At 40.7% G+C, this 26,635-nt stretch overlaps 1 protein-coding gene across 7 annotated transcripts in view; it reads left to right on the forward strand.

Moving 5' to 3' along the window:
• Window positions 1-450: 450 nt before the first annotated feature.
• LOC101854894 overlaps window positions 451-26,635 on the forward strand; it is a 40,039-nt gene continuing 13,854 nt past the window's right edge. Inside the window, exons 1-9 of one of the 7 annotated variants that reach the window (XM_005106640.3) lie at window positions 451-544; window positions 3,819-4,072; window positions 6,063-6,192; window positions 9,041-9,131; window positions 12,309-12,401; window positions 14,972-15,167; window positions 18,452-18,493; window positions 18,820-18,867; window positions 23,837-24,052. In XM_005106640.3, the coding sequence (XP_005106697.1) occupies window positions 3,826-4,072; window positions 6,063-6,192; window positions 9,041-9,131; window positions 12,309-12,401; window positions 14,972-15,167; window positions 18,452-18,493; window positions 18,820-18,867; window positions 23,837-24,052 (1,063 nt within the window). In that variant the 5' untranslated portion in view covers window positions 451-544; window positions 3,819-3,825. The other 6 variants (XM_035971965.1, XM_035971966.1, XM_035971969.1 and 3 more) reach the window with 6 other exon arrangements.

Consider the following 26,635-nt stretch of genomic DNA (forward strand, 5'->3'; position numbering starts at 1 on the left):
TGGGTGCGTATAGCAAAAGAAAAAAATGTATTGGTGCACGCAATTTCGTGCGTATTGTATAGCAAAAAAAAATGTGTTGGTGCACGCAATTGCGTGCGTATAGTCACTCCCGTTTTGGTGTGCGCGCGCGCGCGCGCGCGCGTGTGTGTGTGTGTGTGTGTGTGTGTGTGTGTGTGTGTGTGTATTCGCGCGAGTGTGCGCATCTCTTGATGAAGAGTGGTGCCAGAAATTGTCCTCTGTTTGAAATTTCTTGATACAACTATAATATTTTGGGTTAATGTTGTTTTTTCTAAAAGGTTGAGCCAAAGGACTAATTATAATTTCAGAACTTTAAGTATCCAGGGCTATTCCGGTAAGGATAATGATTTGCTACAACTTGTTCTCCGCAAACTTCTGTGCCCTCTGCCTAGGCCTAGGCTACATTTTCGTTGTATAGGTTAGACTATAAATAGAAAGTTTTCCTGGAAACCCCCATAGGCCTAACTTGTTCTCGTTTCCCCGTTGTCGTCCGGCCCTATCAGAAACTGGAACTGGAAGTGAGAAGGTGAATAGTGTAACGAGGAATTGAATTATGAGCTTGGTTCTAAATTTTTAAAGTGCTCTTTAAATTCAGGAACAAGTTAATAAGGTAAATCTTTATTACTAAGCGATTCTGTGCTTTTCTCAGGAGTTTACAGGTCATAAATTATGTCGATGTAGATCTAGAAGTTGAATCAGTCGCGATGACTGCCATGGCTGTGTCAATGTGGCGAGCCTGATGAGAACGATGGCGATGGGCGTACACGATCTCGGCTGATAAGAGAAGTAAAAAGATTAAATTAACCTAGAACTTTTCTGAAGCTGACATGTAGTCTTGATATCAGGTCGAGATGTGGATCAGCTGTTTAGCTCTTTTGTTGAGATAGATTGAATATTAGGGTCTTATTCTAGTCCATACTAGAAATCTAGCTCTATAATACTCTATATATTTTATCGTTTTTATATTTAAATGAAATGGAGATTATCTCTAGATATCTAGATCTAGAATCTAGTATTTATTATTATTTCTAGTTCAGAAATGTTAAAACAATTGTTTCCAACAAACTAGATCTAGATCTAGGGCGTCTAGGCCTAGGCTTTCTTTTCATATTATGCATAATAATATGTTATCAAAATGATGAAAATGAATGGCGCGTGATCTCTCAAACTCAACGGAAAAAGGCTTATATAGGGTCTATAATTGAGTATTGTGAATAATATACTTTATGAAGAGGTAGATGTGTTCAGAGCCAATTTACAGTTTTATATTTAGTAGTTTTTATGCCTTGTTTTTGTTTTTTTGTTTTTTTGTTTTTTTTTAAGTCTATAAATTGATATTCCCATGAAACAGTGAGAATAGGATTCATTTTTTGTCAAGTTCCATGTGTCACGACGCAGTGGAATCTGGCGCTCGTCAATTTTTGGCCTATGGATTTCTGTCATCTTAAAGGCTGAATTTGATCATTTGCCTTGTGTTCAATGAAAAAAATATGCATTTATCTTGAATAGAAATCGAGATATACTTGCGATTGAAGGAGGTGAAGTCGCCTAGTTTCAGAAGTAAAATTAGCGAGAAAATGGTCGCCAAAGTTTGATGACTTCCATAGCTCAAAGAGTCCTTGGAAACTGCAGACTCCCATTTTTTGTGCCTTTAGTCAACGTTTTTCCATAGAATTCACTCTTAAAAGTGTTTTTGAATAAACGTATACCGGTTGTTATAGTGAGCCCCCCAAAAAAATTTTGAAAAAAATCTCCAAACTGGAAAAAAAATGCCTATTTCTGGGATTTCATTAATTTGACGAGCGCTTGATTTCACTACGCTGCCTCACATATAGGCCTATACACAGTCGAACCTGCCTTAACGAAAACCTGTGTAAAATGGAAACCTGTCTTTACGGAATCCCCCTGCTCTCCCCTTGATTCCTCTTTCTAGTTACCTGTATAAAATGGAAACCTGTCCAACACAGAAACGGAAAGAAAAATTTGCTCGGATCCCTTCCGAGGGTTTTACCTGTCTGAGACGGAAAATGTTTTGCCAGTTCATTCCTGGTTTGAAACAAAACTCGCAAGTTTGGTTCCATCCGCTGGCTCTAAACTTAACACCATATGCCGCTGGGCGAGGAAGGGGAGTAGGGGTGCAATTTGAGGATAGATGTTACCCCATCTATATGAGCCCTGAGTGATGAATATGGTTAGGGTGGTGTAGGTGTGAAATCTCACGAGTACCAGTGAAAGTGCTGAAGTAGCGCTACAGCGCAGAAACTTTGATCTTTGGTAGCCAGAGGTGTGAAATTAACAATAATTTGACCTATGCCTGTCGCCTCAATCATACAGCCAGCTGAGAAGAGATCAGTTCTTTTAATAGTTGCTACATGGCAATGAGGGGTTGACTGTGCTTTTAACACCGATGGGTGTGGCTAAGCTGTGGAAGCAAAGGAGATGTTCAAATGTTTCTGTTTTTAATAGGTCAAACAGTGGTCATATGAAATGCAAGCACTGGTGGTAATTGGATAAATAAGACTGACGCATGTCATTAGCAGAGAGGATAGCAGCTGAGAGGTGTGAAGTTTTGACCACTTGTGACTGCAACCGGACAAACGACCCTTGATCCCACCGCTTGGTCTTTGTCGTCTTTGAACCCCCACCCCCCCTCCCCCTCCAGCTCCCCATTAAATTCCCCTGTCAAAGGCTGAAAATGTCTAAGACGGAATTTTTTTTCTGGCTCCCTTGCAATTCTGTCTTACACAGGTTCGACTGTATATATAAATATTTATATGAACGCCTAGTGAAAATGTTTGCTACTATACAACTAAAAATTATTTATTGCTTAGAGATGGCACTAGCAATTTAAGATCATCAGTATACTATATTATGATATACTGTTCAGTACTGTATGCCATGCTCGTTTCATACCAAGATTCGGAGTATGTTATAGTGCCCTGGAACTTCTATAAGTTTTGAATCAAAAACAATTTTTTTGATGTGATTTATATAGAGTATAGCTCATGATAGACCTTAGTTTAATCATCATCCTCATCCAGTGCCAGATCTGTGACAGACATCGGCGACCATGGTTTTCCATTCATTCCTTTGCTCGGATGCTCTAAAAAAAAGCTGTTTCCCTGATCTTTTTCTTTTACCCATTTGTTTAGGTTCCTTAAGTATGTTGTTCTGGGCCTACCCCTGCCTCGCTTGCCCTCAGTTTTGCCAGTGAGAGCTAGATGTTCAAGACCCATGTCTGTTCAGGTGTCCCAAAAACTGCATTTTTGTCGTTTCCTGATTGTTTTTAACATTGAGCGTCCCACGTGTGGGCTTCATCAAGCACTACCTCATTTGATTTCTTTTCCTTCCACGATACTCTTACAGTCTCCTAAGAAACCACATTTCTGTTGCTTCTATTTTATTTTCACTGTCTTTAGTGATTGTCCAGCATTCACAGCCATATAGAAGGGTTGACCAAACATAGCATTTCAGGACTTTCATTTTGGTGTTCATTGAGATGTTTCTATTTTTCAGGGTTGGGCTCATTTTATTGTAACTAGCCTTAGCCATTGTAGTTCTCCTTTTTATTTCTGTGGAACATTTGGCATCAGATGTTATCATATATCCTAGATATTTAAACTGTTGGACTTGTTTGATCTTTTCACCTTTACTAATGAGATTTCAACTAGCATTTGCTGCTTTTTTGGATATTACCATGCATTCTGTTTTCTTTACATTCAACAATAAAACAAAATGCATGGTAATATCCAAAAAAGCAGCAAATCTTAGTTTAATATTTTCTTTTTTTCAGAACCCAGTAAGGAAATGGCGGCTCCAGCCAATACAAGTGTTGAGGGACTTGCCGGCAAGTGTCCAGATGTTCTGAAAAAGCTGATACAGGGCACCGTGACTTTTAAAACACTTTCTGAAGGAAAACCTGTATTTGATGGCATCAAAACAGACTTTGAAAAAGCTGGGCTGAATGTTGTGAAGGTGCTAGAAGTTAAGAATCATTTTCTGCGGGACGAATATGAGAATGAAAAAGGTTTTCTAAACAAGAGGAAAGCAAGAGGTGACATATGGAATTTTTATTTTACTTTTTGAAAAAATCTTTTCATCAATGATTTAAAAGTGCACTAGATAAACTTCTACCTTGACACTTCTATGATCTTAAGTGACTTTTATAATTTCCACGTCAGACTTTCATATGTAGTATTTTTACCTTTCTTCAAAAGCATTTACTAAATACAATGGTCTCTACCAGAGAACCCGCTTTTACTGTCTAACATACTTTTTTCTCTATGATTTGAATTCTTAAGAACCAATCTAAGAACAGAAATCCTCCTAGGAATCTTTTTTTGAGCTAAGAGCAATGAACTTGTCCTAGCTGCTTTCCAACACTTTGCAGGGGTTGGGGCAAAGGGAGAGAGGCGATTGGCATGGACCAGTGGAGGATGAAATCTATACACTACATGCACATTTTCATGAGATGATTTCTTAGGCACACCTGTGAGCTCAATGGAACAAGTCAATTGTCCAGTAATTTTCGATTTATACAATCATCCTCTGTTGCCGTTTATAAGTGTCGAGGGGAGACGCAGTTTTCTGCTGTAGTCCAGATACCCAGATCTTTCAATTGGGATATTATGGTTTCTCAGGGTTTCCTTGATGTCCTCAGTCCACCTTTTGCATGGCCTCCTCTTTTCCTTTATAGCCTGAGTGCTTGGTATTATAGGCTTTCGAGGTTGGCTGGCTAGGTGACATACATAACAGGTGGCCAAACCATTTTATTCTTAGTTTCAATATTCTGTCAAATCGTCCTGAAAGTGTTACATTGTAAAAATTCACTCAGAAGACCCTGGTTCTCACTGACTCCCAAAATGATGCATGCCACTCAGACATGCACGCATGCAGGTTTTTTTTGTGTTTTTTTTTTAAGCAAACCTCTCTACCTTCCCTTGGGCATTAGTACATTATTTCATCACAGATGAAAGAAGGAAGCTAATGGATGGGATCTGTTGTATCCCTAGAAATCCACCGTCTTCCCAAGAGCCTGCTTTTTCTGTCTCGTGATGACAGGGTTCTTAGGCAGAGACCACTGTGCTCAGGTCTTTCATGGAATCCCAAGTCGACATTTCCTGATGTTTGCATGTGTACGGGTGAAGTCTGACAACCAGCAAACAGAGAGGAAAATCTGACCTTCTATCTATAGTGCTCTTCATAAGGTGATAAAAGGGGTACCAAGGCTTTCATCATAGTAAGAGTTTTACAGAGCTTGCACCACAAATAGGTCATAGAAGTGCCATAAATTAGAGGTGTTACTAGAGGGTAATATTCAAAGAAAAGAAGGAGGAGAGATAGGGACAACAGATGTTTGATAGAACCGAAGGAGCAGACCACACCAGAGCACCTACCAACTACCCACCAATAGGGTTATATGTAATACTAATAGGGGTGTTAAGGGAAAGCTGTGCAGATAGTCATTGCGAATTGAGGATTACATATTCTTTCTGATGTTTTAATAGTAGATTTTATAGAAATCTTCAATAGGGTCACAGTTTTCTGTGCCAAATGTGACATGTTTGATGTACACAAGAACGGGTAGCCTACAAGTCTTTGCAAAGCTTTCATTTTGACTTAGACTCATATTTACTGGTTAAGTACAAGATGGCTGCAGATGCTGATTCTGGCTCATGTGCTCATTTGCATCCACTTCAACACACAAAGACACACACACACACACACAGACTCACATTACGGTTTACCAATGTCTGGTGATCTTTCTCCTGCAAAAACTTACAGGTGATCATGGGGAGGTCTGTGGTTGTCTGTACACATATAAATATATGCTAGAGCGGCTCATATGTCACATGTGTGTTTTGGGAAAAGGATCACTTGTATGATGATATTCTGAGAGAAAAGTGTACTTTTCTATTTTTCCTTTACTGTGATACAAGGAAAATGAAAATAATTCCTGGAAAGCAGTTTAAATGCATTCACTTTAGTTTTGGCTTTTGAGACTTTTGTATATTTAATACCAAACCTCTTTTTGGAATCACCAGAGCGAAATTTCAGTCTGAATGAAGTGTACTTGTACCATGGGACAAATGAATCGAAGGAGGTGTTTCTTCAAGAAGGAATGGACAATCGATTGGCAAGCAAAGGTCTATTTGGAAAGGGTATCTATTTCAGGTATACTCATATTTTGTGGGAGATTTTCTTTTTAATTATGTGCAGAGATCACTCTTAAAGTGAAACACAAATTTTTGGCGGAAATGATTTAATTAGCTGTTGTAGAGGAAGATTAAAAGAGTCTTTTCAGGATTTATGTTAAACAAGAAATCAGGAGTACAAAGTCAGATGGGAAAAGTTAGAAAGGAAATTTGAGATTTTGAATTTCAATCTATTTTTCTTTTACACAGCTTTCTGTAATATTTATTCAGAATACATTCCATTACTATGTGTTTAGTCAATGCTTGTGAAAAGACTCTAAACTTGTAAAGGAAATTCACCATTCACTCTAAAAAAAAAAGATCATGTTTAGCTATCTACTCATGAATTTTGAAGTTGAACTCAGTGGCAGTGTATTCTCCTGGCTACTGTACACTCACAGAAATGTTTGTTAAAACCATACCTTGAATTGAATTTCATGTATTCTATTGGGAAACATTGTAACTATTATTTATTTTGCTGATGATTGTTTTGATGATGACAAGTACAAGAAAACTTTCGGCTTCTTCAGTTTCGATTATTGAGGAGGTCTCCAGAATTTTTTTTAAAACCTTAAAATGCTGCGTCCTGAGAAGTCATGCACAGCCAGATGCATACACATCGAAACAAAGTCACATGGCCCAGCTCATATGCAAATGAGCTGGGTGAGTTCATTATTCGGTGCTGCTGACCTAACACCTATTTTTTGTTCCTTTCACATACAAAGTATGTCTTTTTATGATAGTTTGGATTTTGCTTGATGCTTTGTTTACATACAGTCGGACCTGACTTAACAGAAACCTGTGTAAGACAGAAACCTATCATAACGGAATCTCCCTGCTCCCCTCTTGATAAATACCTCTATAACTACCTCTATAGAATGGAGACCTGCCTAACACGGAAACGGAAAGAGAAGTTCCTTCCCCTTGAAGGGTTTTTGCTTATCTTAGATGGAAAATGCTTTGCTCACTCAGCCCTGATTTGAAACAAAGCTCCCAAGTTTGGTTCCATCGACTCATCTAACCTTAATGCCATGCCAGCTGACGAGGAAGGGAAATAGGGGTGCGACTTTGGGGTAGATGTTGCCCCATCCATGTGAGCCTTGAGTGGTGCAGATTGTTAGGGTGATGTGGATGTGAAAACTCACCAGTGCCTGTGAAAGTGCTTGAATGGCGTTCTAGCATGGAAACTCTCCTGGGTAGCCAGAGGTTAGAGGTGGGAAATTTGTTTGACCAATGCCTGCTGCTCGAGTCGTTTGGGCAACTGAGAAAAAAGATCCTCAAATCATTGTCATATGCACGGGATGAGTGGAATTGCTTGAATCTGCTTTTTACACTTACACCGATGGGTGATGCTAAGGATAGAAACAAAGGAGATATTCAGTCGTTTATATTTTAAATAGGTAAAAAAGTGGTCCTATGAAATGCACTGGTGCGATGAATAAGCTGGACAGATGCATGCCGTTATCAAAGAGACTAGGATAGCCCTTTAGGTGTGAAGTTTTGATCACTGCTTGCCCACTGGACAAGCAATCCTTGATCCCACCTGCTGGGCCTGTGAAACCCCCCTCTGTCTCCCCCTAAATTCCCCTGTCTAAGACGGAATTTTTTTTCTGGGTCCCTTGCGATTCCACCTTACACAGGTTTCACTGTATTTTAAAAATTAGAGCAGAAATTTGTGTTAGATCTATTCACTTTGTTCTGGTACTTTTATTACTGTGTTTTTGTTTTTGCTTTTAGAAAGAGATAATCTTTTCATTCCAAGCTATACACAGATATGTCCATTGTATATACAGTAGTCTCCGCCTAAGATCCCACCGCTTACGATCCCGGTTCGCTTAAGATCCCGCTGATTTAAGAAAACAGAATTTATACTACACAAAAGTCACCTCTAAGATCCCGCTCTGATTCACTCTGAAGGTCTACATTCGGCTAAGATCCCGCATTTCAGGTCATAATTTTTGCGGGGAAAAACCCGGGCGGGACAGCCGATCAACCAAGAGTGAAAATTTGAGATCAATAAACTGTCCGTCGCATCAAAGATCAGCTGCTATCGTGAATGTGATCACATACACGTTGTAAAACTCGATGAAGCGATACAATGTTTGCCCCAGACGGGATCACACCGGGGTGTGAACTGACCGACACGTTTGTTTTCCCCGAACATCTCACTCACACCTGAGCTATCCCCATAAACTTACATCACTCATTGGGTGGGTAGGGCCTACACGTTCGCTCCTGGCGGGATCACATTCAACTGTGAACTCTTCCCTGACCATTGGAGAAGTTGTTTCTACTCCCGAACTTGCGAGACAGACTGAATTTTAATTGGTGTGTTCACAACGTAATGGTGTGTAACGACAAAGGCGGTTGGGGGAGATGGAAAGCTATAAATTTTCGACAGGTAAGGGGGAGGGGAGGGGCAACTTGATAAACGTAGATCTTGAGCCTCATGATAGGATAATAAGTGAAAATGGCACGCCTCATCCCACTATGCCCTGTGATAGGTCATCAAGGTTAACCACTCTTTCCTCGCCATACGTCATAAACCCACAAAGCGGTCACGTCAGTTCATTTTAGAGATTGTTGGAGACCATTTTACCGATTGTAAGCCTTAACATGGGTCACCATAGATTCTTCCCTGGGTTCGTCGGTTAAGATCCCGGTTCGCCTAAGATCCCGCTTTTCCTTGCTCCCGAGCACCGGGATCTTAGGCGGAGACTACTGTATTGCAATTTACCTCAGTTGGGCTCCTTAAAGTTTTGTGCAAATATTTACTGTTCATCAGGGGTATCTGTTTTAATATATATTTTCTTTGTGATGTTCAACAGTGATGATCCTAAAAAATGCCTTATGTATGCAGAGAGAGGCACAAAAGATGAGCTGATTCTTCTTACAAGGGTTTTGCTCGGTGAATCAAAGGTAGGGGAGCTTGTTATAAACGTTTCAATTTGTGACTTGTTCAGTAATTCTTTTTTAATTTTTATTAATTTGGGGATGGGGGGGGGGGGGGGGGGTCATGATGCTCAGTTATAACATCACAGAATTCACAAAAATATCAGGCGGATGTCACTAGTATATCAGCTGTCATATTCTTTAACTCATTCGCTATGTATTATTTTCGGCTTGTGGACGAATTTTTTTCGGGAGGGCGAAATGAGATGATGACTAGTGCGCAGTTCACAGGTCTTGGGGGCCATAAATTCAAATAAATATCAACATATTATATACCAACATTTTCAGTATGGTTTGTAGAATACATCTGTATTGTTTATTTGAGTATTTTTCAACTTTGGTTTCTGTAAGAGGCGATTATGCAACACAATTGTGATTGGCTGCGGATAAAATTTGAAAACAAAAAACGTATAATCTCAGATGAAACTAAAAAAATATGTTTGCACCTAGTCAAATTGCACATCAAAATAACCATAACTGTATATAGAACAGGAAAATATGGAAAAATGAGCAGTTATTTACATACATTCCATAATATTTGTACATTTGGATCATAAACTCCGATATTGAAAAAACAAAACATTTTTAATAATTTTGAAAAAAGGATCCCAAACAGAAAAAAAACACTTGTATCTTATATAGAATTATTCAGAATTGCATTTGGAATAAACCTATACATGTCTTGGATGGTACTTTTTGAGTAAATTCACCAAAAAGTAGTGATTTTGGAGAGAAAAAAAATATTTTGACTATTTAGATCTAGGCCTAGATCTAGCACTCAAAAATATTGATTTCTCAACTACAGTGCACTGGCAATTTGAGTCCAGTAGTATCAATATTATAAGAAGAGTCCTACACTTCTTTAGTGAGCAAAATAATGATACATTTTGTTGTGTAAAAGTACAAATACTGGTGTCCGGCTATAAATTGGGCTTCGCGATAAAACAATGTCGCATAAACTTCGAAATCGTGTTTCAAAACGGAATCAAAACTTACGATTTTCAGTGGAAACGCTTGACCCGGAAGTCAACATTATATTATGACCTTTATTTTAACATGGATATGTGGATTGGAATAGAAACCTCTAAAATTGAACGTCGGTTCTCGAGCCGCCTGGGGCGGCTAAGCGTACTGACGGCACTCTAGCCGCGCCGCCCCCCACAGCTCGGCGTAGCGAATGAGTTAAAAGATGGGCTTGCAAGGGTTTTTATGCACAAGTCAATCTTTGGGAAAACTTTTTCACAGTGTTGAGATGCCATGCAAATGCAGTCTGCCACTTTCAGCTATGCAGTACCAAATGGCACCGTACCATGGTATGGAGTGGGGGGTGAGGGAGGAGGAGGGAGGGCGTGACAATTGCCACCAAATGTCCATATGTCATCTTCCCCTGAAATCAGCCAAATTAGATTTAGCATAATGTAGTATAAAGTCATGTAACATCATATAAACTGCTTGTCTGCATATTAGAAACATGAATGGTATCTGAAAGTAACCCAAATTAAGCAAGATCTCTGACTGCTTGGCCTACACCAAGAGCCTTCTTACTTAAGATGTCAAATCATTCTTATTTGACTCACTGTAGTGAGCCTAGTTCCACTGCTGGTGGTGGGAGGGTGCCACTGGTAAGTTCTACTTCTGTTCCCTGTCTTGTTTTAGTAGAGGTTTTACGGCGCTCGCAACTGCATAAGGTCATATGAGCGCCAGAAGATTAGAGGTGTTACAATAAGAGAGTAACGAACATAAAAAAGAAGGAGGGGAGAAAAGGACGATAGATGTTTTATAGGAAAGAAGAAGCAAACCACATCAAAGCACCCGCCAACCACCCACTGTTTTTGTCTGCCTGACTTGCTTTTTGCTTGCACTAGATGACTATGTTTGTGTAAATTTGCCTCTCTTTACTCAAACAAACAATCCATTGAGTTGCATTTTTCCAATATTGTGTCAGAAATTTTAGTTACCTTTAGTTTCCTTGTGCATTCTCTTGTAGTAAGCCTTATTGTATTGGATTGCATTTTCATAATGTTGTGTGAGACATTTCCATACCAATCCCTTTTGTGTTCTCTCATAATGATTGTTAATATTCTACACTGTGGACACTACATTAGCTCAGGTGGAATCCTGTTGAGCCATGGATCGCATGGCCCTGGTTTGAACCCCAGACTGGGCATTCTTGAATTCGGGATGTGTTGTGGGGTTTTCAAGGTTCTCAACCCATTTGGTTTGGTCCCACCTCTTAACCCTCTTAGCACCATAGATAGGTCAGCAGGTCAGCACAACAGGACCAAAATTGCAGCCAGCTGATGGCTTCCCAGAACCAAATTATTTCAGTGTTTTTCAGAAGTTTAGGGGGCGTAGCAAAGAAATTGCTTTTTCTTTTGATGTAAGCGACGTATTTCGATGAAATTTCACATACACAGACCTTGGACATCAGCATCTAAATTTAGACTGGAATGTTCTTATCTCCAAGCCTACACTAAAAGCGGGTGTGTCAGGCCGGTAAAAGCCGGTATGGCAATATGTCGCGAAGGCCAGTTTAGGCCGGTATATGGCTCAAAAAGGGTTAAATAACCTAATAGTGTTGATGGCGTTGTTAAATCCATACACTTACACATACTATTCCACACTGTCATCGACCCACTTGAGTAACTTTAGAAAGTGTTCTCTTGCACTGGGTCCTTATTTGACTGAAATCCAACAATAGGCAGTCCTTTCCCTCTTCAAAAAAGAGCTTTCATCTCCTACAAAAGTACTTATTGTGAGTGGTTGTGGGTGCTCTGGTGTGCTTTGCTCCTTCTTTCCTATCAAACATCTATTGACGTCCTTATCTTTCCTTTTTCTATCCCTTGTATGTTTCTCTCTTGTAATGCCTCTAATTTTTGGCACTTATATGACCCACTTGTGTTGCAAGTGCCAAAAACTTTCACTAAACAAAAGCACTTTTAAATTTCAAGTTCATGCTGGAATGGTTAGTATGGTAACTTTGGGGGGAGGGGTGGGGGGGGGGGGGGGTTGAGTGCATTTCATTATGTGTGACCTGTCGTTGTGAAGAATTTGTGTTTTGTCACGCATATAATATGTCATGTTGGGTCACTTTTACCTCCCCTCCCCCACTTCTTTCCCTGTTCTACCCCCACCCCCTTTCAGGTATATGAAGATGGAAAAACAGATCGATCCCTGAAACGTGAACCAAAGAAAGAGAATCCCGGCCAGGGGTCCAGATTCTATGATTCAGTTCAGGTATGTTTCTGCATTTAGGTGTGTCTGTTTATGTGCATGCGTGTGTATGTGTGTGTCTTTGTGTGTGTGTGTGTGTGTGTGTGTGTGTGTGTGTGTGTGTGTGGAGGTTGGGGAAATATCTTTCCAGATGAGTGGCATGTCTGTTTTTTGGTTGAAGGGACGGTCAAAAGATCGGACGGTTAGCTGATAGGTGTGTGTGCATTTTGCCTTCAGAGTCCTATTGCTTTTTTTTTTTTTGGGGGGGGGGGGGTTCAGCAACATGCAGAGACATGTCACATTGTTTACAGTTTACATTGGTTACAACAAAGATACTACACCCTACGGTAGGCTGTACTATCTTTGGTTACAATGCAAGGCTACTGATCATCTCGGGCGGTGTGTCGATCTAGTGTTACTATAATTTATTTTTTTTAGCCCAGAGAGAGAGTATTTAATGAATAAACGTATCTAGATCTAGAATCTAGATCTAATCTAGATGTCGGGATGGAGAGGTCACAATGCTGTGATAGATAGATGGAGTGAATGTATGACGTGCGCGAGCAGACGCAACACGCCACAGTGTGTGGTGGAGTGGGGGACAACACAGTGGGCGAGTTAGCCTAGAGCCATAGCCCCTTCTTTCTGATCGCCAAGGCCGATTTGTCAACTTTGCTAGTGCTAGAGAAAGAAACCTGATTCGATTTTTGATCAAGTAAGACCTAGAGATCATGTTGAACAAATCATCATCAGGGGAACTACAAAAAGGAAAAAACAGAACGCCAAATCTTTGATTAGGCCTACTTTACTATTTCCCTTGAATTTATTACTGGATCCCTTGTAACGAGAATCCTGCTATAACGGATATTTCGCACCGGTCCCCTCCTTCTCGTTATAACAGGATTCCACTGTATAAGATAAGCCCAGGTCTAACTTCCACAATTCGAAGGGCTGTCGAATCGTTTTTCCTTAAATTGTGATAGGCCTAGTTCAGATCTGACTTGCGCTGTTCAACGCCAGTCACTGAGCGCGCGTGTGTTGTTGTTGCATGCACGCAGACAGTGCAATGTGTTGACATCACGTCACCGCTCATAGCGCTTCGAATTTCGAGTAGGGTTTAGGGGAGCTAATTGCGACAGCTAACTTCATGGAAAAAACCCATTTGCTGCGCTTCAAGAGTCAAGTGCCCTTGCTTGAGCTGTCCATAGAGTGACGAGTGAATATTGAATAGTAAGAGATATTCTCTAAAGGATTGTTTTATTACTCTTGTAGGCTACTCTTATCACTCTGTCTCGTAACCATCAAATAAAGAGTATTTCTGTATATTTATCTTAATGATTTTAGATATAACGTGCTCCAATTTTTCTACGTTTGAGTTTGAGAAAAATGAGACGAAAATCCATTATCTGTTTCTTAAAGAATCACACGACATTCGAATGGCTCTGCCATGTTTCGAATAGCTGTGAATAGTGCAAAAATCACGAATGTTGAATAGTAAAGTCTAATGGGCACAGCTGTAATGCTCACCCCAATGACCCTGAGCCAGGAAGCCACAGTGGGTTACGCCAGCAAAAAGGCACAATCACGCCAAAAGTAACGTTGCGCTCACAGGCTTACATTTTCCTTCTGTTCATGTATAAGGATACTTTCTTTTACTTGTTGGATTCTGCTTGTTACTTGATCTATACATATTATATTTGTGAAAGTTCGTCAATTTGGCAGCCTAAAACTTCCCAACCACTTAACTTTCAAATTTGACCATATTAACGGTGGTTCAAAATCATTTAAAGGGTGCACATTTATAATATGGATTCTGAAGTCACTTTAGTTTAATTTTCAGTTTTTCATTAGTTTCGTTTAGATCTAATCTTGGGAAAGTTCGTCTTCTCAGACGCCATTGTAAACAAGTGAGGGTTCCGTTCACAAACAGTGCATATTGGTTCCACAATGACTTGATCGATTCTTTTGAGTTTGTTCATCGAACAGGGTACCCAGCTTATACAATGCAAGGCAGCGTGGTGAAATCAGGCACCTGTCAAAGTAATGAAAGTAAAGAAACGTACACTTTTCCGCTGGTTTGGCGATTTTTTTCTTAATTGTTTTTTTTTAGCTCAACATCTTTATTAATGTCAATTTAAGAACCCATTTCAGTGTGAATTATACTGAAAAACTTTGATTAAAGGCATAAAGAATGAAAAATTGTCTGTTTTCACGGACTCTGAGGCTTTGTAAATAACCAAACGTTGGCGGCCATTTTCTCTGTAATGTTACCTCTGAAACCAGGTGACCCCACCTCATTCAATGGCATATCTTGACATGTACACAGGTACATGGCTAATTCTTTCATCGAAAGTAAGGCAAACAAACAAGCTTTAAAGTGATACCAATAACTCCAAATGCCCAAAAATTGATGAGCGCCTGATTCCACACCGCCATGACACATATATTTCTTACACCGGTGCTTTTATTGTTGTGTTTTGCTTTTGCAAAAGATGATAATTTAACATCATATTGTTATTTGCACTGTATTATTTCTTCTATTTTGCCTCAGTTTGGTTCCTTAAAGTTTTGTGCTAATATTTACTATTCAATAGGGACGTTGTGGCGCCTTTCGGGAGTTTGTGATCTATGAGAAACGTCGAGCTCTTGTTGAGTGCATTATAACATTCACAAAAGTCTTTGATGATAGTCAAGCTAAGATTAAGAAGCCTGTGGATCCCTCAGGGATCAAACTGGAGAAAAAAGTGAAGATTCAAGCTCAAGCGTTGTCTCATTCCTCACCAGATCCAGGTAAGTAATTTGTGACTGGTAGTTTGGAAAATGACCTATTGGTATTGTTGTAAATGTTTTACACCCATATGCTTTTGATCTTTTAGCTTTTCCAGACGAACCAGAGCTGTGTTGGTATCTCATTCCAGTAGAAAGACAGACACTTAAAGATGAAATAAAATGTCCTCCTTTCTGCGCAATTTGAACCTCGGGTCTTTTATATATATACAGTCGAACCTGCCTTAACGGAAACCTGTATAAGACGGAAATCTGTCTGAACGGAATCTCCCCGCTCCCCCCTTGATATATTCCTCTTTAATTACCTGTATAAAACGGAAACCTGTCCAACGCGGAAACGGAAAGAAAAATCCGCTCCCTTCCGAGGGTTTCACCGGTCTAAGACAGAAAATGCTTTGCCCGCTCAGCCCTGATTTGGAACAAAACTCACAAGTTTGGTTCCGCCGGCTCTTACTCTAAATCTAACGCCATGGCCATGCCGCTTGGCAAGGACGGGGAGTAGGAGTGTAATTTGGGGGTAGATGTTACCCCATAATGTGAGCCCTGAGCTATGCAGATGGTCAGGGTAGTGTGGGTGTGAAATCTCAGGACTGCCTGTGTGAGGGCTCGAGTAGCAAGCCACTACAGAAAGTGTCCTGGGGTAGCCGGAAGCCAGAGATGTGAAATTAGTTTGACCTATGCCTGCCGCCCTGGTCTTACACCAGCCGAGAAAAGAGTTCCTCGAATCGTTGTTACATGATGGCAGTAAGGGATGGCATTGGTTGACTGTGCTTGTTACACTGATGGGTGTGTCTAAAGGTGGAAACAAAGGAAGATGTTCAAACGTTTCTGTTTTTAATAGGTCAAGCAGTGGTCCTATTAAAGGCAAGCACTGGTGGTAATTGGACAAGTAAGACTGACGCATGTCATTATCAGACAGGAAAGCAGTTGAGAGGTGTGAAATTTTGACCACTGCTTGCCGATCGGACAAGCAATCCTTGATCCCACCGGCTGGGCGTTTGAACCACACCCCCCCCCCCCCTTTCCAGCTCCCCCTAAATTCCACTGTCTAAGACAGAATTTTTTTCTGGCTCCCTTGCGATTCCGTCTTACACAGGTTCGACTGTATATGCAAGGTTAAGAAGCTAGCCGACACCAGTAAGACGTCAGTGCCTGTTGGTGTTTGTCATGAAATAATAAAATCATTTGTGTACAGAAACAGCAGCCTGGTTTGGTTGTTATATTGTTTATTATATCCTGTATCATTCTGCTTGAATCGACACTGTATGTAGGATTTAGTTCTTTTAAGTGACTGAGGAAAATTAATGTCTTACCCTCGTAAGTGTACCTTTTGGGATAAAATCACTTTGTCATCTTTCTTCAAATATTTTCTCTCAGCCTGAGGTCCTGGCAAAAAACCAAATGCCGTTCTTCAATAATGAATTATGTCATGTCTATATGTCATTTGTCCATCAAAGGAAATTGTTAATCCCCCCCCCCAGCCTGACTCGGCCCAGTGACAGAAATATGCTGTCCTTGACCCATGATAAGGGATATATGTGCACAACCTGTACTTTTTCGATATGGAAACTTTATTAAAAAATGAGTGTTTTATGTGATGTGATGTGGGCCAATATGGCCTTGAACACTGAATAAACTTACTTATCCACTGTGTTGGGGTCACTGCAGTCGGAACATGTCCATCTCTGCTCTCCTCCCCCCCCCCCTCTTCAGGATCCATCCCAGAGTCTGTCTGCTTATTGTCCCCATCATAATCTGGTTGGAGATTCGTCGAACTGGTCCGCACAGATGGCTGTGTTTCCCCTCTCCTCTTTGAATCCCCTTCTCCTTCAAACTACCTTGAGTGTGGGAACCGCTATCCGCCCTATTCTTTCTCAAATTTTCCCTTACAGCGGTTAGGACGGTTGGTGGGTCCAGTGTCAAATTCCCTCCCACTTTTGCTTCTCCAGCCAGCTTGTCTGCTCTCTCGTTGCCTGTTACCCCTGCGTGGCCCAGGCAGAAGATCCAGGCCACTCTTTCCAGGCTGCTCTCCCTGATCGTAGCCTTCCAGTCCGCATACAGCATCCCATTCTGTACCTTCTGTAGTGTGCTCATTGAGCATAGCTGCCACTTTTTCGCTAAATAGCGGAAACTTCGCTTCATCTAGCTTTTCCCGCTGCTTTCCTCCTTCCTCCGCTGGACCGCTCTCGGTCGCAAATTGTGATACTTTTTTATATGCGGAAAACACTGAACCGGGAGAGAAACGAAAATGCAGCTTGCGCATGTCCGCCCGTAGCTTTCTACTTCCGTTCTTCTAGGCCTAGCGCTAGTTTCACTTTCTTTATTGTAGAGCAACATACTACAGTGTTGATCGGGCATCGGGACGTTGACACGCCGAGTTGTCATTGAAAACAGAGGAAATTCGAGAGAAATTGATGCAGAATGCAAAAATAAAAGGAGCTGGAATGAGAAAGAAGCTGCCGGTGTGCGACTTGAAAAGTTCATGAGAAAATTGAACAAACCGCTTGCTGCACTTTGCGTTTGGTGCAATAAAGACATCGCGGCCCACGGCACTTCTGTACAATTGCAGTCCCGTTTGTTTACATGACAGCTATTGTCGCTGTTGAAGTGAATCTAGATCTAGATCTAGATAATCTATCTCTAGATATAATATAGATTTACGCATATTTAGATATCTCAATTCTAGATCAAGATTAGATAGCCTAGGCTATTATTTTAATTCAGTTTCGATCTACACACTACAGGGGCACTACTAAGTTAAGTGCAAACGGGACCGCAATTGTACAGGAGTGCTCAGTACAGCGGCAAAGGTGTTGCCTCCTTGATCCCATACTGCGCGCGCTCTACATCGATGTACAAGTTTTAAGTGAAAGAGATCTTTTAATAAGACACCAGCTGGCAACAAACACTGGATTTTTAGTCACCAAGTCCAAACTGTGTCAAATTGACTCAAATGCTTGTTAGTCAACTTAGTGCCTTTATTGTTGTTGGGGTGGGGTTTTTTTTTTGGGGGGGGGGGTTCAAATACATTTTAATTCAGTTGTCTATGATTAACAAATTTGACAGTTTTCCCTTCCAAAACCATAGGCTAGATTTTCCAGCATATATTGCCTCTGGATCTCACTGGTTTTACTCCGGCCTTCGGAGAGAGCGCGTCCGCCTTCGCATGAGTTTCCTCCTTTTTTGAAATTCCTGAATGGCAGCTATGATTGAGTCAGTAATGATTACTGCTCGCTGATGGCTTGTGTTCTTGATCCAGTGTAGAGCCTCACTTATGTTTGTTTCAGGTGGCTCCAATGACGATGAGGCAGATGAAACGGATGTGATAGGTAGGTCTGCATATTATCATAAACAACATCCATCCTCCTTACATGGAAGTGCCCCTATGCCTTATGGAAAACTGAATAAGCTTACTTACTATGTCATGTCTTGTAGTGAATTATGCTTCATCGACATCAACATCTCATTTTTCCCCCCATCATTCATATGTGCACCTTTTGCTTTTTTGAGTCTTATCTTTAACCAAATGAATAGATTTTGTAAAATTTTGGGATGTTCTTTTTGTATTTTTCTGCTTTACAGGTCATAAATTTCTTTATCAGTATGCTTGTCGTACTGGCTGTTTCACAAACTTTGTTTGTATGTTTGTTTCCAGATTCAAGTGGCTCCGATGACGATGAGGAAGATGACACAGATGAGAAAGGTAGGTCTGTATATTATAAACAGCATCCATCAACTTACATGGAAGTGCCCCTATGCCGTATAGAAAACTTTTTATTGTAGAGCTTGATCCAGTTATTCATTTGTAGCAAGAAATTTGAAGATCAAAATTTTTTCCTACTTCCGTTGTTTATTTTTCTCGAGTGTTCATGTTGGATGGTAATTTATTGAGTATTTTTGTGATTCGATGTATAAGTCACTCACTGACTGCTTTGGTCTCGAGGAAAATTGGCCCCAATAAGTTTGTTTTTTAAAAGAACAAGATGAGATTTTGGCTGTAGCTTACAGGGTTTTTCTGGTTTGATCTGGAACACTCCAGAAATTAATGCTGGCCATGTTCATCATTCTTGTTGGATAGATTTTTGAAGAGGCGGAAAACTGATTCTTGCAGCTACCTGTAAGTCATAAAGCTATGCTTTTTGCTGATTGCTTGAGAAAAAATGTAGAATAGAGATTACCTTGAAAGCAGATTTTTGAAGTTTTAGATATTTCTACACTTGCTTGCATTTTGTCCATTTTGATCTGAGTTTTAGCAATGGCAAATGCACCTTTCAAAATATAACTGGCCCTACTTCTAGACAATTTTGGTTAATGAAAAATTGAAGAAAAGCAGGCTGGTCCTTATTCAAAATTTACTTGAATCCAAACACAAATTTTTTTGTTAAATGTATGATTCGTTGAAAAATGAAAAAACGTCTTTGAAAATGCTGTGAGATTGCCTGAATACAAAGTGGCCCTCACTTTGACAGGCAATATAGCTTCTTATGTCAAAATCTGTTGCCGGGAAAATCAGAGAAAGTAGAAAACTTCCCCCCATGCAATATGACTCACATTTATTTATTTATTTATTTATTTATTTATTTATTTATTTATTTATTTATTTATTTATTTATTTATTTATTTGTGTCACGAGGCGGCTCGTCAGTTTTGGGGCTTATGGAGTTATTGGTATGATCTTATAGCCTGTCCATTTGCCTTGCTTTTGATGAAAAAATATCCATTTATCTTGGATACAAGTCAAGATATTGGCTGTTATGTTTTAGATGACGAGTTGGCAAACACTCAGTAAGCAGCCATGTTACTTGTTTATTCCTTTGTTGGACTCCAGATAAACAGATCGTCCTCGTAGCTTACAAAACCTTGAATGTTACCAAGGTGTTTATGGATCACTTTCTGGAACACCTCCGGAGCAGATTTGATGCCGAATGGCAGTCGTAGGAATTTGTACCTTCCTGAAGGTTATCTTCATCTAGCTGGACTGCCCAAAAATCACTTGAAGCGTCCAGCTTTGAGAAATACTTCGCTCCACTCATTGTAACTTCCTCCAGCGTTGGCAATTGGTAGTGCTCTCTTTTGATTTCATCGTTGAGCCGTTTCGGATCCATGCATATTCTGAGATCTCCATTGGGTTTTTCCACGACTATCATGAGGTTCATCCAGTCTGTCGGCTCATCAACCTTTGCTATAACGCCAAGTTTTTCCATTCGCTCTAGCTCCTTGTTGAGCTTCTCCCTCTGGGCTAGAGGCACTCTTCTAGCTGCCGATACAATTGGGCTAACACTTGGGTCCACCTGAATTCTGTGCTTCTCTGCAATGCACCCAAGATCTCCAAAAGTGTCACTGAATTCTTCAATGATATCATCCGGTTCATGCGATACAGTAGGGGTTGTGAGATGGTACACTCTTTGTATCAAGTTCATGTCCTCACAGGTCTTCCGTCCAAGAATAGATTGTGCTGATGGGGACGACGCTATTACAAAGTCCACATCATATCGTGCTCCTTTGTGAAAGCAAGGGAATCTGGTTTTCCCTCTGACAGGAATCTTCTCCCCAGAGTAAGAGGTGGGCTTGGTTGTCGTAGGACTGACCAGTCCATTGAGACGTTGGACCAGCTTTTCTGAGATTACATTGGCCTGGGCACCCGTGTCTAGGCTGAACCTCACTGTGATCCCTCTACAGTTGAGGGCCACATACAAGTCTTGGTTCCCTGGGTCACCATTCACACTGCTCACAGTGCCTATATGGAACTCGTCCGAGTCACTTTCATCAGACGACCGAGCCTCTGCACAGGCGATCCTACCCTTCAACTGACACTGCTTGGCGAAATGGTTCTTTTTGTCACAGTTATTACAGCATGGAAAGCATGCTCGTCAAAGCCCAACTGAGATGGGTTGGCCATGTCATCCGCATGGAAGACCACCGAATGCCCAAACAGCTGCTGTACTGCGAACTCGCAAGTGGCAAAAGAAATCTCGGGAGGCCAAAAAAGCGGTTCAAAGACATTATAAAGGAAAACCTTCAGCTTGCACAGGTAACCCCCAAAGAACTCAAAAGAACTGCCACCTAAAGGAACGCCTGGCGCAGGGCTGTCCGTATTGCCAGCAGAAACAGTGATACAAACTACAGGGAGAAGCTGACTATCAGAAGAGAGAGGAGACATAAGCCAACCACCACAACCACGACATTCCAGTGTCCCCACTGCAACAGACATTGTTCATCCAGGATCGGATTGCACAGCCACATGTGCGTCCACAGATGAGCTGCAGGATTCATCGTCATCTTCGGCAACGAAGGACTACCTACAATTACAGAGCTTTCCGTAGGCTGGACATGACCTTGGACTGTGCGTTTAACCACAACGTGAGCATAAAAAGGACTTCTCTTGTGCTTTCGTTTTTTCACGTTTCGGGAATCTTTATGCATTTGTTCTCTGTCCAGTCTTGAAGGCCTGCGTTTGAGGTTTAGATTTTACTGTGCTGACCGTGGGTACAACTCCGTCCTCATGCATGAGTGCTAGTCCTCGCTGTGACTCTTTATCTGCTCTACAAATGGAGATGGCAGACTCCAGTGTCAGTTCTGGCTCTCTCAGCAGTCTTTCTGTCACTGTTGTTTTCCGTATGCCTACCACGAGTCTGTCCCTGATCATTTCAGACTGTTGGTCTTTATATTCGCACATGAGTGACAAGCGTTTCAGATCAGTAACAAATTCATCCAAGGATTCGTTTTCTAGCTGAACCCTACTGTTGAATTTGAAGCGTTCCATGGTGACATATGCTTCGGCTTGCAGTAGTCCTCGAAGCGTTTGAACAGTACCTCAATCTTGTGCTGCTCTGACTGGGGCAGTGCCCATGTATTATATATTTCTCTTCCAGCTCGCCCGACGATATACAGAAAGGCGCTGCACTTGTCTTTCTCAGACTCTTTCTGCATTGTTTGGTCAAGATACAACCTCATCTCCTGGCTCCACATTCTCCAGTTTTCAGCCTGGTGGAGGGTGTCTGCGAAGCAAAGTTCTTCGGGAGGACGTAATTTGGCCATTTTTGTAGAATTGTTGCCTAATCTGGGCAAATCTATTTCAACTTATATTTGGTTTTGGCAGCTTTCTGGTTCTTTTACAAAAATCTGGGCAGGCTGTTACCGAACGCCTTGGCCTAGGCTACCGTAAAAAACCTCAGAATACTGGAAAAAAAACGAAGTGGCTAGCCGTACTTAAGTACGGCTAGACTGAGAGTCTAGCCGTACTTAAATACGGCTAGACTGCAAGTCTAGCCGTACTTAGATCTAGGTTTGGCCCTATCGACTCAAGCCTGTTAAGTACACAGGTCTCATTAGATCTAGATCTAGTAATTATTCAGGTTCAAATACATGCAAGTCAGTAAGGCACCTTTTTGTTTTGTCTGAAATACAAATACTTTAGGCATTGCAAACTAAAAATTTCATTTACAATTTAGCCATCAATATTAAGTACGGCTAGCCTGACAGTCTAGCCGTCCTTAAGTACGGCTAGCCTGCCAGTCTAGCCGTACTTATCTTAGGCCCTATTAACATTAGAAAACAGGAGGTTTAAAATACATGCACTGTCATTCAGGCACCTGGTTTCGTCTCAAATACAAATACTTTAGGTACTGCACACTAAAAAAGTTTATTTACAATTCAGTAGGCCTATTTTTTGTTAAATGGTCAGTCTAGCCATCATATTAAGAATAAGTACGGCTAGACTGCGATTCTAACCGTACGTAAGTACCTCCTTCGATCGCTAATATCTCAACTTCTATTCAAATTAGATGGATATATTTTTCATCAAACACAAGGCAAAGGAATAATCTTTTAGATGATATCAATAGCTTCACATGCCCAAAAATTGACGAGCGCCTGATTCCACTGCGCTGTGACACATATTATTGTGGCTTGGTTTCAATTGTATTGGAGTTTGGTGGCTTGCTTAGGTGTGCTTCTTTCATGTACTCTATTTGTTTTTGCATGAATTATACACCTTACTATATGAATGTAAGTCTTTTTAAAACTTGGAGCTCCCCACCAGAAGTTTGGGGGTCTATTCTTGCTAGAGCTTCCCACCCACAGATTAGACAGATTTGTACAAAAGAGAAGCAGGATTGACTATGTAGGGGAGGAGTTCCACTGTCCCAAGATGGAAATATGGATTGGTCATATCCCCAGCTGTTCAGATGAATTTGTGTCACATTGTGGTGGAATCAGGCACTCATCAATTTTTAGGCATACAGAGTCATTGGTATCATCTTAAAACCTGTTCATTTATCTTGCGTTTTGATGAAAAAGATATCCGTCTTTCTGTAATAGATGTCGAGATATTTGCAATTGAAAGAGGTGGAGGTCACTTGGTGTCAAAGACAAAATTTGTGAGAGAATGGCGTCCAGAGTTTAGTGACTTCCAAAGCTTGAGTGTCCTTGAAAACTGAAAATTTACATTTTTTGTGTCACAGAAATGTGTTTTTAAATGGACATAAAATGTGTTGGACCCCAAAGATAATTATTCAATAGAAATTGCCTGACGGGTGGAGAAGTGTCAGTTTCTTTGATTTTATTATTTTGACACGCGCCTGGTTTCATTACAGTGACACATAATCTAAAAACTGCTTCTTTGTGTTTTGTAGGTAAATAAAAAAATTGATAATGTGTTAACACATTTTCAGCTGAAGAGCAGTCCCAGGGCTCATCATATGAGGAGTGTGAGGACACTGTAGATGTTTCCAAAGCTTTAGCAAAAGATGATAAAGATCTTCAAAGAATGGTCACAGAGTTTATGGAAAAAACCAAAGAAAGATCCCCATATGTGGCAAGACTATTTGTGGTCCTGGAAGATCAGGATGTTGATGCAGCAGTTACTCAATACAGGATTGACCACACAGGTGATCTTATATACCTTTTTTTAGTCCTCACAAGAATGTTTGAATATCATACAGGTGATCTTATATACCTTTTAAAAAAACTTTTACAAGAGTGCTTAAATATCATACAGGTGATCTTATATACCTTTTAAAAAAACTTTTACATGAGTGCTTAAATATCATACAAGTGATCTTATATATCTTTTAAAAAAACTTTTACAAGAGTGCTTAAATATCATACAAGTGATCTTATATACTTTAAAAAAAAAACTTTTACAAGAGTGCTTAAATATCATACAAGTGATCTTATATACCTTTTTAAAAAAAACTTTTACAAGAGTGCTTAAATATCATACAAGTGATCTTATATACCTTTTTTTTTACAAACTCTCAAGAATGCTTAAATATCTTACAGGTGTTCTCATATACCTTTTTAAAAAAAAAACCTTCCTTAGAATGCTTAAATATTATACAGCTGATCTTATATACCTTATTTTTAGTCCTCACACGACTGCTTGAATATCGCTCAAGTGATCTGATACGTTTTTTTTAGTCCTCACAAAAATACTCAACTCCTTTTCTCCGGCATGTCACTCCCAATGGCTTGCAGTCAGAACCGCTGTGCCTTTGAACAAAATAGGATCACTTAGTTTTGATTTAATGGCCAGTTTAATTACATAAATGTCACTTTTAGATTTTGTACAAAAAAAGGGCCCCGTGTGGGTTTGCCCCCTTCGGAGATACTTTTCCGATCCAGCGGCCATTTGAGTTCTAGCCCTTCAGCCTATTACTTTACTTTTCCAACCCCCTCGGAGATAAAGGGTTATAAAATATATCATGTAGGTGATCTTATATATACCTTGTGTTGTTTTTGTTTTTTTAGTTTTTTTGTGGGAGGGGGTTTGGTAAGTGTTTTACGGCGCTTGCAACTACATAAGGTCATATGAGCGTGCGGGACAGATTAAACATTTTCAGTTGGTAGGAAATTTTGAATTTTGCCCTGGTGGCGGCCGAAGCCTACTCTTATCGATTTTGGACCACCGAGAGATCTTTAAAGTGTACAACTTGCACATGTGACCTCCGAGATTTTTTACCTTTGTCCGAGAAGGCCAGGTGTAGATCTTTCCTACCATAAGATCAGGTGTGTAGCTGAAAGACAGCAGTAAGAAGGAGCCAGGGAGTAGCAGTAGAAAAGCTGCAGAAAGTGTCAGGAGCCCAGAGGGGGGGGGGGGGCAAAGGAAGTGAGGAGGTGGGGGCAGAAAGTGGAGGCGAAAGCAGACAACAGAACATTGCTAGAGAGCAGGAAAGGGGAAAGGGGGTGAAAAGAGACAATTTTAGAGAAGGATTCAAATCCTGAACCTATTGAATGAGAGGCAAACACCTTGACCTCTAGGCCACGAGAGCCCCCTACCTTTTTTCTTTGCTCACAAGAATGCTTGAATATCATACAGGTGATCTTACATACTGTTTTATTTTAGTCTTTAGGAGAATGCTTAAGGAGAAGCTGCAATGCTCAGTGCCAGTTTTCAGCCTTAGTAGTTTTTATGCGTTGTTTTTTTAAATACAGTCGAACCTGCCCTGACGGCCACCTCTATAAGACGGCCACCTGTACAAACGGCCACTTTCCATTTCCCCCCTTGCGTTTTTTCTATATAATTTAACTGTGTAAGACGGGCACCTGTCCAACGCGGCCGCCATATTTTAACACACAACCCCTATTGCACTGAGCAAAAACACCTGTTTTAGACGGCCACCTTAGAGACTCCACTACGTTTTGTCATAAATTGTGCATTGGCCCCTGGCGTTGTGGGCGAGCCGTCATAATCCAATCACTTGTCATTGTTGTTAGGTAGTCCCTCCATCCGCTCATGTTGCATAGGCTGTTGACCAATTGGTACCGATTTTCAGCTGCTGGTGAGGTAAGCGTGTGATCCCTCATAACCCCTAAGCCCCGCCCAGACCTCATACACAAATCGTAAGTGAGATGAGTGGTCACTGTTTACCCAGTCTGTAACAAAGTAACAAAGGACGTTAACACGAACTTGCGACAGAAAGGTCGCTCGTTCTCCGAGTGGTGGCGACCCATGTGTTTGTTTTAACATAGCACTCGGTCTTCGTTGTCTGATACATTTTGTTTTATTGTCACCCTTGCGCAAAATCAGCAACGAAGTAAAAATAACAAACAAAATAAAAACCAGCAACAACAAAAACAAAAAAAACAACAACAATGCAGCTGCTTTCGATTGGGACTTCAGATGGGAATGGTTTGTTTTCATCTTGATCAGTCCTGCCTAAGACGGCCACCTGTCTTATACGGCCACTTTTCTCCTTGACAATGGGTGGCCGTCTTACACAGGTTTGACTGTAGTTTGATGTTCCTAGTGAAACATTGATAGTGTTTTAATTCCTTATCTCCGGCTAGCTTCTTACAGCGGCTTGCTGTCAGAACCACTGCGCCGGTGAGCTGCTGGCAGCAGCTTGGACACTTCCCTTTATGACGACTTTAACATTACAGTCCACTCTGCTTGTCTTGAACTCGCTTGAGTTGATGTTCGGTTCACTTAATCTTTTTCTCGGGTCCCGGAACCTCTTTTTCTATACAAT

The sequence above is a fragment of the Aplysia californica genome, unplaced genomic scaffold (assembly GCF_000002075.1).
Source record: "Aplysia californica isolate F4 #8 unplaced genomic scaffold, AplCal3.0 scaffold00548, whole genome shotgun sequence".
Taxonomy (NCBI): Eukaryota; Metazoa; Mollusca; class Gastropoda; order Aplysiida; family Aplysiidae; genus Aplysia; species Aplysia californica.